Source organism: Argiope bruennichi, chromosome 7, assembly GCF_947563725.1.
Source record: "Argiope bruennichi chromosome 7, qqArgBrue1.1, whole genome shotgun sequence".
Lineage (NCBI taxonomy): Eukaryota > Metazoa > Arthropoda > Arachnida > Araneae > Araneidae > Argiope > Argiope bruennichi.
In genome coordinates this window covers 72,615,521-72,630,672 of record NC_079157.1, presented here as the reverse complement: position 1 = coordinate 72,630,672, position 15,152 = coordinate 72,615,521, and the positions used below count along the sequence as shown (strand labels likewise).

Here is a 15,152-nt window from a genome sequence, read left to right as displayed (position 1 = left end):
AAATTATAATTACAAATTTAATCAATTGAGAAGTAAACTAGATTATGATTTTTTCTTCATAAATTTCGAAATTATTGTTAAATTAAAAAATGATTTTTACCTAATTTTAAAATTTCAAAAATTATTATTTTAATGGTATTAATTTAACTGTTATACATATCTTCCTGCTTAAAAAAAATGTAAAATATTTTTTTTTGTGATTTGTTTTATTTCTTTTATTGTTGTAATGAAATACAAACTAATATTATTATTTCATAAAACTAATTTTTGCAGAAATACAGACATGCTAATATTTTATTGCTAAAGCTATTAACCTTATTTGATGCATTAACTCAGAGTAGATTTTCATTTGGCAATTAAATAGTATACATTTTTAAAAATATTTTTTTCGATTCAAACTTATTGAGTGGCGATTTTATTTTATTCGAAAAATTTTATGCCGTGGAACGGTTTTTTTCAAATTGATAATTTTTTCAAAATTTCAAATTAGTGCACTTTTTTTTTTTGCGATGTAATAACGAGTGTTTGCATTTTATTTTGCATTTTTCTAATTGCAGATTTTCACTTCGGTTTCTTCATTTTAACTACTCATTCATTATAATTACTCATCCCACCGGAGACTTTTCAGATATAGAGAAGAAAAACTTCCTGTATTGTGGTTGGTTCTCACTTTCCTGATGGGTACAATAATGTAAGTTTAAATTGCAGGTCGTATGTCTATATGATGGATGGACGAGGGAGTGCCGTAATACCTTCACTAAACTGAGCGTTTTAATTTCTTGGCGAGTCTGTCATTCAAATTAGCTAGCATATCATAAAAAGGCAGGGCGAGCACCTTATTGTTATTATAATTCGTTTTTTTTTTTTTTTTATTCTTGGCATTTTATAAGGGGAAAAAAGAGTCTACTGTTCACAAAACTTAAATTAAAAAATTGTGGCATTTAGCTTTTTTTTAAAAGATATTCTTTACATTTTTCTTTATAGTGCTTTTGGCAATTTAATTACATTTTATGATTATTTTGTTTTGTTTTTCAAAACATTATATTATCCAGTTATATGATGATTTAAACATTTTGTACTTTTTCTTACTTGCTAATTTGTTGCTGTTTTATTTGGTAGTGAATAAATATTTAATTCAATGTATTTAATATTAAAATTGTTTTTTGAAAGCATTAATTGAAACAACTAATTCATTTTCACAAATATAGAACTAGCTAATTCATTTTCACATAGATATGAATTCTCATTAATTTCATATTTTTCATTTTTACTAAGCGAGTTTCAAAGTAGTTGTGAAGTCAGTATTCATTATTACGGACAATTAAGCAGGTTCTCAAAGGCGGTTAGTATTATTATAAACTTCACATCTAAACGTCACATTTGATTTTCTTTCTTCTGAACCAATTAACGCCTAAACTTTGTATTCGAGGATAGTACATTTCATATATTTACATTAATATACATTTCATGTCAGTGGTTAAACCAATTGCATCCCATTGTATTTACCCCACTTTTTCTAACAAATAATATTTATTCCCAAACTTTTAGATAGGTATGTACTAGAATATGCCAATCATTAACCAAGTTTTGAAGTGAAATTATTATCATTTCGAAAATCTTTATTATTTCTTTTAATTTATTTTCGAATTAGTATTAAGAAATCAAGATCAATCCTTTTTTTTTTTTTTTTTTTGACATTTTACTATATTTCAAAAATCATTTAACACATATCTATAAAAGTAGTTTCTTAAAATGATTTTCTAGCGATTCTTCTAAAAATTTTTAGATATTTAATTTTATTCTACAATTATATTAATCATAGTGTTTTGCTCAGCATAGAAATGAAAAACATACCATACAAGGAAGCACAGGAACAAAGAAACTCCAACGAAATTCCAGATGTTTCATCATCATAGAAAATTGCTTAATTCCAATATCTCAATTAGACAACATGGGCCTCTAGCAATATTTCATGAGACCTCTAGCAAATACATGAGGAGAAGAAGGTCAAATTTTCAATCTTGGAGAACTGTAGAGTGGCGGTGTTTATATTCCTATGTAATTACAACATCACGGTTTGACCTTACCAATCCTATCACCCTATAATTATACTACTGGTTTAATCGTTATTTTAAACAGGACAGTTTGTCAGTAAGAAATAAGTTCAGATCAATATTTCATGTAGACTAGACCCATACACATTTTTTCCAGGAAAAAAAATATCTCCAATAAAAAAAGTCCGATTTTTTATGCCATCATAGCAGGTGTCTCAAGTTTCACATTTAACTTATTATTAGTACTAGCATAACCAGTTCCTCCTCTTTGGAATTGGATTATATCACCATCAGTCAGCTTCATTCCATTTGTCGGGTCAATCATATCTTTTTTAATCAGTTTTGTGACACATTCCATGGTCACCACATTTCCAGAAGTGCGCAAAACAGCTACAGGAACAGAATTCCCAAGTACATCATGAGTCACGGCACACATGTATCGAACATTTCTGGACATTAGAGATTTCCTCTCATGAGGAGTTTTTACTTCAGTAAATTTAACTGGAACGAGATCTTTTATTTTCAGTGGCTTGCCACTCATCGGGCACAGAACAGCTTTTCCCGGTTTTTTCGTTTTTGTCTTCTCAGCATTCGGAGTTAAACTTGGTATCCAGAAACTAGGCATCACTGTTTCTTGTCCGTTGGCTGTATTCGAAACCTTAGAAGTTGATACAGAAATCGAAGACTCTAAGGCGATTCGGCCTGACATAATGCTACTTTCCATTTTTATAAACTTTTGTTCTCGAGATCTTTCTTCGGCTTTTGCCAATTCCGCCATTTCTTTTTCGTGTCTTTTCTTCTGTTTTTCATATTCCCTCATCTGCTTAGCTATCTTCATCTTCTGATGTATCATGTATTCTAATATAGCTTCTTTATCATAAAGATAGCCATCGGGCGTAATTACCGGGTAGCGGCATGGTTGCAATGTCAAACAGCAGCAATCGAAATCTTTAACTGAATCTTTACCAATTCTGTTTTCAGTTGTTCCATAACCATTAAGTTTGGAATCGTTTTGCTTCTCATTGTAAGAATAAACACGTCCAGATCCCACGTTTTTGCTACGTCTGGTCATATTAATTTGAAAAAAAAAATGTTTCTGTTAAAACACATAAATATTGCAACACACTTGTTGTTTAGTGGAAATATTCTGAGTTACTTATGACAATTGCACAAGCTATGCAGCTACGGAAAAGAGACATTGCGGAAATTGCAAACAGGAAATTGTAAAGGGAAGATTTCGACAGTCAAAAACCAAAAATGCTGCGATGTTTTGTCACTTTCTGTCATCTTATGGTAAAGGAGAAAAAATTTTACTTTGGGGGAAAAAAAAGGGCTTATTTTGACAAATTTAATTGGAATGAAATGAATTCTTTGTTATAAATGCGCTTTAGTGTGAGCGTTTTTCCCCTATACAATAGTATGAACAACTTCATCTTTCTCATTAAAACATTTAATTTCTTAATCTCATTTAATAAAAAATACATACGCAAGATACTGATATACGAAAACACATTTTTAAAATTCTTTTTATGAACTTATAAATATGAAAAATAAAGTTCCTTTCTAATATTTTCCGCTTATTATTTATTTTTTAAAATATCAAATAATAACAAAGAAATGATTAAATAATTAAACAAAGATTGTTTCATCAAAATCTAATGGCTAAATAATAATAAAATTATTTTTTATAATGTTATGAAATATGAAAGGTATATGACCTATTTAATCATAATTCAAAATTTGTCTTTAATGTATTGGTAAAGGAAACTCACTTATTTTTTTTTCAAAAGAATTTTTTAGTTGCCATTATTGTAATCTTTTATAGAAAAATCCATTTATACTTTTTCCAGATTGACAAGTATACATTATAACTATTTTTAATAATAAAAAACAACCGTACTCTTCTTTCATAAATATATTTGAAAAAATGAGGTAGGGTTTATCTGCTGAATAATTTAAATTCACGAATGCTTACATAAGACATAAAAAAAAAAAAAAAAAAAAAAAAAGACCGAAAACTACGTGGATTATTCCAGAAGTTTGTGATTTCACTGTCAGATAAATTTCTAAAAACATTTTAAAGCTGGCTGAAGTTATAATTCAATAAAAAAAAATTGAATCTCACTTACCGACTTAAGTATTGCCCTGCATTTTTATAATCAATTATCTTGAATTATTTTTGCCCTAAGGAAATAAATCCAAAGAAAAAAATATAAGGAGATTACAATTTTTCCAAGTGAATTTATTGTTATTCCTTTGATTTACTTTAAAATTTATTTATTTATGAGAGAAAGAAATAGCAGTTAAGATTATAAAATGAAATATGTCTAACAATACCTTTAGTTTTTGGGTCTAAAAAGTGTTCTTTTCATTATTGATTAGACTCAACTGATCGAAAATTTTGTTTCCTCTTTTCCTTGTATTTAAAATATTTGCATCGAAACAATGGTCTTTAACTATGCAATCAGGAAATCAGTTCCTGTTTAAGTTTCGATGAGGATTTTCATTCAATACGTTTAGAAACTTCAGAGATAATGTTATTTTTGATGAACATATTTAAAGCGAATGCTATGAATTTTTTAATAAGGGAATTATTTTATTTTGGGGAACATTTTATATGTGTCGTACATTCACAGGAAAGAGAATTAATTTTAAATTAAGTTCAAGTTACACTCATTATATGCAGTGCTTAAATAAAATTTCGTTGTAAAATAAAATCACGGAATATAACAGAACAATATCAATCACTAGCACTTTTACATTCTCATATACGAAGTATAGATAGAGTATTGTAATCTTCAAAAAATTCCAACTCGATATTTTGACGAATCTCTACGCTTTAGGACTTCCTGAGATCGAAAAACGTCATTTTGAAACATATCCGTCTGTGACAAAAATAACAAAACCATTTTGAGCTAGACGTATGAAATTTAGTTTAAGGTTTTTATACTAAATTCGCAGGATTTATCACATTTTAAGCAAAATCTATTTAGAGTAAGTCTGTCTGTCCAATTGTTCAAATATAAGCTAACATAATTACCACAAAACGAAGAAAGCTAGATAGATGAAATTCGGTTCACAGTTTCAACATCTATAATGTAGATATCTCTCAAATGTTGAGCCAAATCCAACAAGGAGTTGACCGTTTGTTGATATGTAGTTTCAGAAACATATAAACATGATAACTCATAAATGCAGAGACTTAAATATATCAAATTTGGTATATGGTTTTTTTGACTACAAGTGTAGTTCTGTGTCAAATTTTGTTTCAATCGGTTGGGAAAACCCCGATAATATTAATAATAATATTCTAAAATCCCAATTTTGATTTGAGACTGTTATTATCCTCATACCATGGATTAAGCGCCAAAACATTCGACAATGATCACATGATATATTCAGCACAAATGTTAGATTCACGCCAAAAGTATTTTGTAATATTGTATGCCAGATAGGCATCCTCCAGGATAATACTATAATTAGAAAGTATGCTAGAAAGTTTTGAGGAAACTACTCCTCCCAGTTTTACAATTTGTGCTATAATTATGGTTTCAACTTTTGTCATTACAAAGGGTAAAATACCTTTTTCATAAAATTTCTTCAAATTTTCCTTACTGAAGCTTCAATTATCTTATTGAATTTAAGACAAAACTATTGTTCGCATCCTATAATCACAATTTAGTCATGAAATAGTGTTTTAGGAAAAGTTGTAAAACTTAGTTAACTATTTCTTGCAGAATTTGTTCCTCGTTTTTAGCTTTTTCTCTAGCGTTTACATTAACTCTTTCTCGCTGTTTCTATTGTTGCTCGAAATTGCTCAGTGCCTGGCGAATATACTCATGAATTTCTAAAACTATACTTGGATGTCATAATAGGAGCAGCAGTATTCATAGCTCTTTTGAATATGTTGGTATGAATTTCCTATAAATTTAAGCTGGTTCATTTCAATTTGTTAATAAGTGGACTGTAATCTTATTTAAAATCAAGCGACAATTCGAAAGCCAACTTTTTATTTGATCGAAGTTCAACCGACCCCGCAACGATTCAATACGAAACTATTTTAATAGCTGATTCCATGTCAGCAGGGTTACAATAAATTTAATCGCTGAAGCCAAGTCAGCGCATAGTTGCAACATTCTTTAACAAAAAGCTCCAACGAAGCGGTAACATATGTCAGTATAGTATTAAAAACACTAATGCAAATTGTGTTTAAAATTAATTTCGAAAAATTTATTAAAGTTATATGGAATGAAATTAGTGTTATAAAAAAGCTATTTTAATTTGAAGATCATATAAAAAGAGATGTTGCAAAATAATATATTCTGGTGATACCAACTGAAATTTAAAGTTCTGATTAATTTTTAATAATTGAAAAACTTTATTAAATTTTTTTCGTAATTGGGAGAGGTAATTTCTGGGTAAGTGAAAGTACAAAAATAAACCTTAAATAGCTTTTTCTTTTCCCTAATAACATTTAGTAGTAGTATTTATATTTCTGTTATATAACCTCAAAATTCAATTATTGTTTTTTAATTGCTCTGATATAGACTGATTGCGACATAGATAAACAGAGAAAATGGGGATAAACATACATCTCAATCATCATTATCATCAAGCAGAGATTAATTCTTTGAGCTATTCGCAAAAAATAAAAGATCGTTATCGTTTGCTGAATTTTCAGAATTATAGCACATGTGAAACAAAATTAAATATTATTATAATTTTGACGCCAAGTAATGCTTTGACATAAAAATAACAATTTTATTAACCATATTTCGTAAGAAATTAAATATTAAAATATATATGTATTAATATAAGTAAGGCACTAAAAATTTGTTAAAATAAAATACAATTTATATCGGCAATCTTCGACTTTTAACGATGAATTTTATAACATTACTAGCTGACCCGGCAAACATTGTTCTGCCATATAAATTATTTCTAGTGAATATTTTGGTTGCTAATTAAAAAATGGCGAATGTATTGTACGTGTGTGGGGATAAGATCTATGACAGAAAGAAGAATGGAGCGCTGTAGATGATGATCGCCGAATGTGGTGGGTTCAAATTCCAAAATAAAAGAACCGGAGATCCTGCTTTCAGTCGTAGAAGGTGTGGTGACATGCCTGTCAAATCTAGTGAGTTCAAAAACTCTGTTTTGAATTCGAATAATTTACAGCTTCGTCAATACCGCAAACTGTATTGATCGATTTGTATGATACCAAGTCGCTAGACAACGACTTCTGTATCTTGAAGTTTAAAATCGTCGACGTCCACATTTTTTGCTGCCAAAACGGCTCTTTCTGCCAGCCACGCATGATTTATGTATTGTGTGCGTACATCGGGAAATATGCAATCAATGAGGGCATTTTGCGAATCAACGACAGTGCAGAAGTTATTGGGCAATTTTATGCATCCAGTATTTTTATAGACAGCAACTTTTCCATCGCCGATATCTAACAATTAGTCCGAGAAGGTGTCAGCAGATGGATCTTGTAACATTTGGACGCGCGTGTTTATTTTTAGCTGGACTTTTTCAACATTACGCCACAGTGGCGTTGATTTCAAGCAAGCGTTGATCTCATCAGCGTACGTTGAACGTGGATAGGGACACCATAATTACCTAGCTTTGTGAAATATACTTTACGACCTATTCTCATACCTACCAAATACACATAAAAAATTTCATGAAAATCGGTCGAGCCGTTTCGGAGAAGTACGAACACAAACACCGTGACATGAGATTTTTATATATTAGATTTATTTATTCATTTTCCGAATACTAATTTTTCAAGTTTAAATCTATTTTCGCACGTTTATAAACAAGTACTCATCATTCAGCCGATCATATATCTGACACGCGACGTGATTCACGTAATTGCTTTTCATTAAATGCATTTCAAATGGATAAAAATTTTGAAAAGAATTTTAATATTGAGTTGTGCGTTTGTTTTATTCAATTCTAATAGAAAAACTATTTGAAATTTTGATCTGTAAATCGTAAGTAACAGGTTTTTTTTAACTAATTTGCTTCGATTCAAAAAGTGGAATATATTATTAAGATAATACCTAAAAATGGTAGAATTTCAGGAATGTTTTGTTTAAAAATTATTATTTAAAATGCATTTTAGTTCATAAAAATAAAATTACGTTATGTGGCTTTAATTTTGTGATAATTTTATTTTCACGCACAAATTACTTTTGTGAATACTTCGATTAAAATATCTAAAATAGATATTTAAAACATATATGTTTTTTAAATTGATTTTATAAAGAGATCAATTATTTAATTAGAAAAATTAATGCACCGATTTAGAAATACTACGGTAATTTTGAACTTTGATCATATGACGAAGAAGATAGCAGACAATTTTGTCAATAAAAATAGTTTTTAAATTTTTTTATCGTGTTATCAAATGATGCAAAAGATAAGAAATTTCCCTTTTTGTAAGCTCTGGAAAGGAAAATAACTTAAGAGTAATAATGTCAGGACTCCAAAACTGGATTATTTGGAACTATTCCTTCTCAAATCTAACGTCATTTTTTTTTTATTGCAACCTTAAAAGCAGCTTGTTACCATTCAAGTTGATGGATATTTGGCGTCTTTTTGGGCGGTAGGCTGGAATTTGTCTTGCTTGGCGAAAAACCAGACATTAATCTCTTTACTGAGGAAATTTCTCGGTTTATAAATAAAATAAGTTATCCTTAAGAATACGGTACAGCCAAATTATTAAATGCAACACTGTTAAGATTGAACTTATTTGACTTTAAGAGAACTTTTTTGTACATGGTGAAAGTAAAATAACTTTTTTGTACATGGCGAAAGTAAAATACCTTGTTCTTAAATGTAACCAAAACCTGTTAAAAAGTAAAGTTAAATTTAAAAAAGAAAACTGTATAAACTTCTAAGTATTACCGTTCAAATTTTAGCGTTATTAGATGGGCCAAGACTTGAGAATATAATGTCTTTTCTCCAAAGTTGAATGTTTTTGGTCGATTTCTTACCAAATCTGATAATTCTTTTAACATTTATTACGACCCTAAAAGCTGTTTGTTACCATTTCTTACAGCTAAGATGGCTGTAGAAACAATAGGGAAATTTTAAAAAAAGCAATTGAAATTTAGCTGTAAAAAGCAAAAAGTCAGTTTTAAATTCGTTGCATCGTTCAGTCCAAACAAATATACTAAAATACTCCAAGTACAAATATTCCAGGAAAAATTTTTAATTTTGTGATTTAATGTGATTGCCATTTTGGCAGGTTTGCATCATTTTTGTTCGACAGTACATCGTTCATTTCTTTAAAACCCAGTTCTACTTTCTTTCTTTACTCTTTTAAATGTAGTTACTTAGCTTTTTTACACTTTGAGTAATTCAGGAAAAAACTCGGTACTATCAGCAAACATGTATTTCCTGAAGCAATTACTCAATTTGTAAAAGTTTTAATTCGCATAAATATTAGAGAAAGTATCATGGATTTTCCGATGGAATTGAATCACATTCTTTAATCACTTTTTCTTTGTACGCCTTCTTCGTGTGTAGCACACTGCAGGTGTTATTAAAGAAGTTTAAAAAATTTAAACTAACTTGGATTGATTTTTACAACCTAATAAAACAATTTGGGTAACTATTCCTTCTCTCAGGTTACTACGCGCTACTAAATCTCCATCATGCGTGAATGCATTAGTATCCATGTTGGTCAAGCTGGAGTGCAAGTCGGTAATGCCTGCTGGGAACTCTACTGTCTGGAACACGGCATTCAGCCGGATGGACAGATGCCCAGCGACAAGACAGTGGGCGGCGGTGATGATTCCTACAACACCTTCTTCAGCGAAACTGGTGCCGGGAAACATGTACCCAGAGCCGTTTACATCGATCTAGAGCCCACCGTTGTCGATGAAGTTCGAACAGGTAGGTAATTTGCTTCTTAATGTCTAATATACGACAAATTAACACGTTCATGAAAAAACATTTAAAGTAAAAATCAGATTATTTCTCTATTGTGTCATTTTTATTTTTCCATATTCGAAATATATAGAGAAAATACTATAATCGTCAAAACAATTCGGCGTCGAAATTTAAAAAATTCTCCTGTTTTTGTTGGCAATTTTCTGATTACGCCAAGGTCGCCAAACTCCATTATACATAAGATACCATGATTTTGCCACGGCAACTTCTGTTGGCGACTGTAATTTGTAATGATTTATTGAGGGGGTCATAAATTAACAAGTACTAAATTAGCTTTTGCTTCCTTGTCAAATAGTTGTTGTATTATATTGTTAGTTGAAAAATAATGTTTTATTCGCAATACATTGAGAAGACTTAATGTATTTAATGTGGCTAGTAAATCAAATTTCCTTGTAGGCACATATCGTCAGTTGTTCCACCCGGAACAGCTCATCACTGGCAAGGAAGATGCGGCCAATAACTATGCTCGTGGACACTACACCATCGGCAAGGAGCTCATCGATCTGGTACTGGATAGATGCAGGAAGCTCGCTGACCAGTGCACAGGACTCCAGGGATTTTTGATATTTCACAGTTTCGGCGGAGGGACTGGTTCCGGTTTTGCATCTTTGCTAATGGAGAGACTGTCGGTCGATTACGGCAAGAAGTCAAAACTGGAATTCGCTATCTATCCAGCCCCTCAAGTAAGCCGAACAATTATTTTATTGCTCACTATCTTCTTCTTACTGTGTCTTTATCTATTAAAAGTTGTGCTTTTTGTCTGTTTAACACCTTCCCTTGTGATTTTACTTAATTACCTAATGAGATGACACATCCCATTTAGGACCTTTATTATTATTTTAATTCCTATATGAAATATTTTAGTGTTTTAAGCAATTTTTGCATTTTAAATTCTTTAATATTTTCACTTAATTTCAAATTTCAAATTAAAAATTCAGTAATTCGATGCACCTAACAAATTGGTCATTGTATACAAAGGGATTAGTGAAATATTGAAGCATAACTTCTCAGTCGAATTTTATAAGGAATACTATTGTATCAAATAACTAATTTCTGTTCTCGGGATGTTATCTAAGATGTGTGCAAATGCATGAACCAAATATCACATTATTGATCACAGTTAATAATAAATTTCTTTCACAATTTCACATTTCATTGATATTTTGCATTAAAACATATACGTGACAATAACCATTGCGCCACTAATATAAAATAAAAGTTAATGAAAGAAAAAAAAAATTCCACCAACTTTGTATTTTTTTTTTTTTTTTTGGAATGCATATTACAAATTTATACGAAAAAAATTTATTCCTTTTTCCTTAGTGATAAATTATAACGGCAAATTGGGATCGAAGAAACTAAGCTATCTCTTCTAATGTAATAGTCTGTAAACAAAATTTTAAAAAATATATTAAATTTAACTTAATAAAAGATCAGGTTTTACTAGTATTTATGTGATTATAACAAATTATTTATTTCATTAACAGGTTTCAACAGCCGTCGTGGAACCCTACAATTCCATTCTAACCACGCATACAACATTGGAGCATTCCGACTGCGCATTTATGGTGGACAATGAAGCAATCTATGACATTAGCCGTCGAAACCTGGACATCGAGAGGCCCACTTACACCAATCTCAATCGTCTCATCGGCCAGATCGTCTCCTCTATAACAGCGTCACTGAGATTCGATGGGGCCTTGAATGTGGACTTGACGGAATTTCAAACCAACTTGGTGCCATATCCTAGGTAAGTAAACATAGAAATAGTTTTCTTACGATGTCAGATTGCCATTTCATGCCTTGCTAGCACGATTCTATTTAGTTGTGTGAAGTTTCTAAATAATTCTCATTTTATAATACGGGTGACAGAGATAAACGACATCAGAGCTAAATAGTAAATATTTTACCTACTATCAAAATTGAGATTTCTTGTATGAATGGTGCGTTTTCCTTAGAAATGGAATAAAATTTACATTGCATCAGATCTTCAATGTCCGAGATCTTAATTCTTGCCTAAATCTCAAGAATCAATAATGATGTGATACTTGGATGCCAACGAGAATCTATCAAAGTAATGCTATTTCTCTTTCTCAGGTAATTCTTGTACCATGAAACTGTATAAATCATTATAGGAAGAGTTGTCCGGAGCTATCCGGAGAAGAGCTTCTACTTCTGATGCTTATGATTTTATTTGTGTGTCAGTTTCAATTATGTGAAAATTAAAATATGTGTTGAAAATTTCCTGTAAGGACCTGAGATCTTCATAAATTATATTTATTTTAATTGACTTACTGTTTAAACTTTCTGAGGAGCACGATACTCAGATGCGATGCTTTATTTGGTACAGTTTAACTTAAAGAAAAAAAAAGACAGCATATTTTTAAGACTGCAATTTTCTTCCAGAATTCACTTCCCGCTTGTCACGTATGCACCAGTGATATCAGCCGAAAAGGCTTACCACGAGCAGCTGACCGTGGCCGAAATCACCAATGCCTGCTTCGAACCCGCCAATCAAATGGTGAAGTGCGATCCCCGACATGGGAAATACATGGCATGCTGCCTCTTGTACCGGGGAGATGTTGTACCAAAAGATGTGAATGCAGCCATTGCCGCCATCAAGAGCAGGAGGACGATCCAATTTGTGGACTGGTGCCCCACTGGATTCAAGGTAAGCAGGAAATAATGGGCAGTCAAATAAACCCAGATATTCCCCTATTAGTCTTAAAAATGTAGGGAAAGAGTTAAGACACTATCAGTTTCATTCATTAGTACCTTAAATCGCAAGCAATGTTGTTGCTGTTGTAGTTCAAAAAGTTGAAATTTCAGTTCATTCAATCTAATTGATTCACAATAATATATGGCATTTTTTTTATCTTCATATGTTTGTAAGTCAGTAGGAACCTATTTTCAATTCTCTTTGAAAGAACATGAAATTCGCATGCCTAAAGGGCATATGTTCATATTGAAAAGCTAATAGCATGGATTTAAAAACGACATCTACAGTTATTACTTTGCAGTTACATCTGCAGTTATTACTTTTTTTATGCTAGTGAAGTTTATTCCTGACTACTTTGGTAATTTCAAAATCAGATTTATAGATAGATTAGATTTATCGTATTTGTCTAATTAGTATTTTTAGTTATTAGTAAAAATTTTATATGTGCCAAACGAGATGAACTTGCAATCAAACTTATTTCTTCTTGTATTTAAATTTTTTATAATAAACTAAGAAGAAAAATGAAGTGAAGTAAGAATTCAGGAATTACAACATATGGTGAATTATTTATACTGAGATTGCACATCTTCCTGCATTACTGAATTATTATTAATATAGTAAGGTCTGAATTATATTCAGGGCTGGAAAATGTCAAATAAAAAAGTTTTAGCTTTTTCAAAAAACAGAATACTCCTGTTATGTTTAAAATCAAAATCTTTCAAATTCTGTCTTCACAATCTAGTTATATCACTTACTTGAATTGAATAAATTTTAATGATTATTGATATCATAGTTAAAAGGTATTGATTCAATCTTAGAAAATGAAAATCAACATTGGCATGCCACTGCTAATCTTGTTGAAGAAAGACATTAGAAGTGCAGAATTAAATGAAATGAAACAATTACATTCGACATTGCTATGACATTAAGTTCGTATAAATTTACATTCCATTTATAAACGTCATTAATATTGTGAAATCGAAGAAATTTAAAATTTTGAATGATTGTATAAAAAGTAAGAAATGAGACAGAATTTTAGTAATAGACAAAAATGTAAGCAACGACTGGAGTAATTAGATCTTAGCAGCTTATATGAAAAAAAAAAAAGAAATATTGTAGTTGAAAAGGTAAGTTTTGTAAACTCGAATACTTAACCTTTAGAAAGACAACAACTAGAATGTTGTAAATCTTTTATCATTTTACGACATTTTTTTTCTGATAATTTTACAACTCTTTCATAATATAACGCTGATATTCTCCCTCAATTTACATTTAGTATGAATATTTATACTTTTTTGACAACTACTACTACGTTAATGGAAAAGTCATCTTGGCGATGAATTTCCTTATGAATCAAAACTCGTTTCTCAAATTAAATCTCTATACGGAGATTTTTTTCTTCAAAAATGATTTATGCTGTTTTTCTATATGAAGATTAATACTTTTTTAGGTTGGTATCAACTATCAGCCTCCCACTGTTGTACCTGGCGGAGATCTTGCCAAAGTTCAGCGGGCCGTGTGCATGCTTGCCAATACTACCGCCATCGCCGAGGCCTGGTCGAGATTGGATCACAAATTTGACTTGATGTACGCCAAGCGGGCCTTTGTCCATTGGTACGTTGGCGAGGGAATGGAAGAAGGCGAGTTTTCGGAAGCCAGAGAAGATTTGGCGGCTTTGGAGAAGGATTACGAGGAGGTTGGACTCGATTCAACCGAAGGAGCTGAGGAGGGTGAAGAAGAAGAATATTGATACTTATAATGAAAACTATCGTTTATTGGAACTTGGACTCTAAATTTTTCTTTTTTGCATATTTTCTGAATTGTTTAAAAAAAAAAAAGACAATGATATTATTCTCTTCTATTCTAAGAAATAATATATATTTTTTTTTATTCCTGGAATTTGTTTCGAAATTTTATTAATAAAATAGTAAGAAACCTCATAAAAAATTGTACGTATTGTTAAGTTTCTTTATTTATAATTTCATATGGACTACTTAAGAAGGATAAATTTAAGTTTTTTTTATTAAGATTAAACTTAGTAATTTTGCAGTTGCAGTATAATTAGACGACAAAAACAACATCTGAGCCATAACCTAAACTTAGTTTAAAAACTAAATGAACTATCTAATGAATGAACTAAATTAAAATGGACTATCGGACCAACGGTACCTAAAATCAAGTTTTTACTACGGAGCTATATAAATTACGGGCATTTTAGAAATAATTTTCGTTGGGAGGCCCTTTGTGGGTGATAAAGTATTACCACTTTTTTTAGTATTCTTGAGAATTAATTATTTATCAAAACATTGAGAACAATTATTTTTAATAATATTTGGTGCTTCTTTAAAAATATAAAGACGCGCATTGAAGAATTATAATAAATTTTAGAATATGAATGCAACAGGTACCTAGTT

At 30.6% G+C, this 15,152-nt stretch overlaps 2 protein-coding genes across 2 annotated transcripts; one reads left to right on the top strand and one right to left on the bottom strand.

Moving 5' to 3' along the window:
* Nucleotides 1–1,766: 1,766 nt before the first annotated feature.
* LOC129976176 (nitric oxide synthase-interacting protein-like) lies at nt 1,767–3,196 on the bottom strand. The gene has a single exon (XM_056089610.1). It carries the CDS (start codon nt 3,124–3,126, stop codon nt 2,248–2,250), a length of 879 nt encoding a protein of 292 aa, XP_055945585.1. The 5' UTR covers nt 3,127–3,196; the 3' UTR covers nt 1,767–2,247.
* A 2,638-nt stretch (nt 3,197–5,834) lies between these two features.
* On the top strand, nt 5,835–14,542 carry LOC129976512 (tubulin alpha chain, testis-specific-like). The gene is made up of 6 exons (XM_056090118.1): nt 5,835–5,964; nt 9,695–9,962; nt 10,416–10,702; nt 11,507–11,769; nt 12,426–12,690; nt 14,189–14,542. Exons 2-6 carry the CDS (start codon nt 9,722–9,724, stop codon nt 14,486–14,488), a joined length of 1,356 nt encoding a protein of 451 aa, XP_055946093.1. The 5' UTR covers nt 5,835–5,964; nt 9,695–9,721; the 3' UTR covers nt 14,489–14,542.
* The last annotated feature ends 610 nt before the right edge of the window (nt 14,543–15,152 follow it).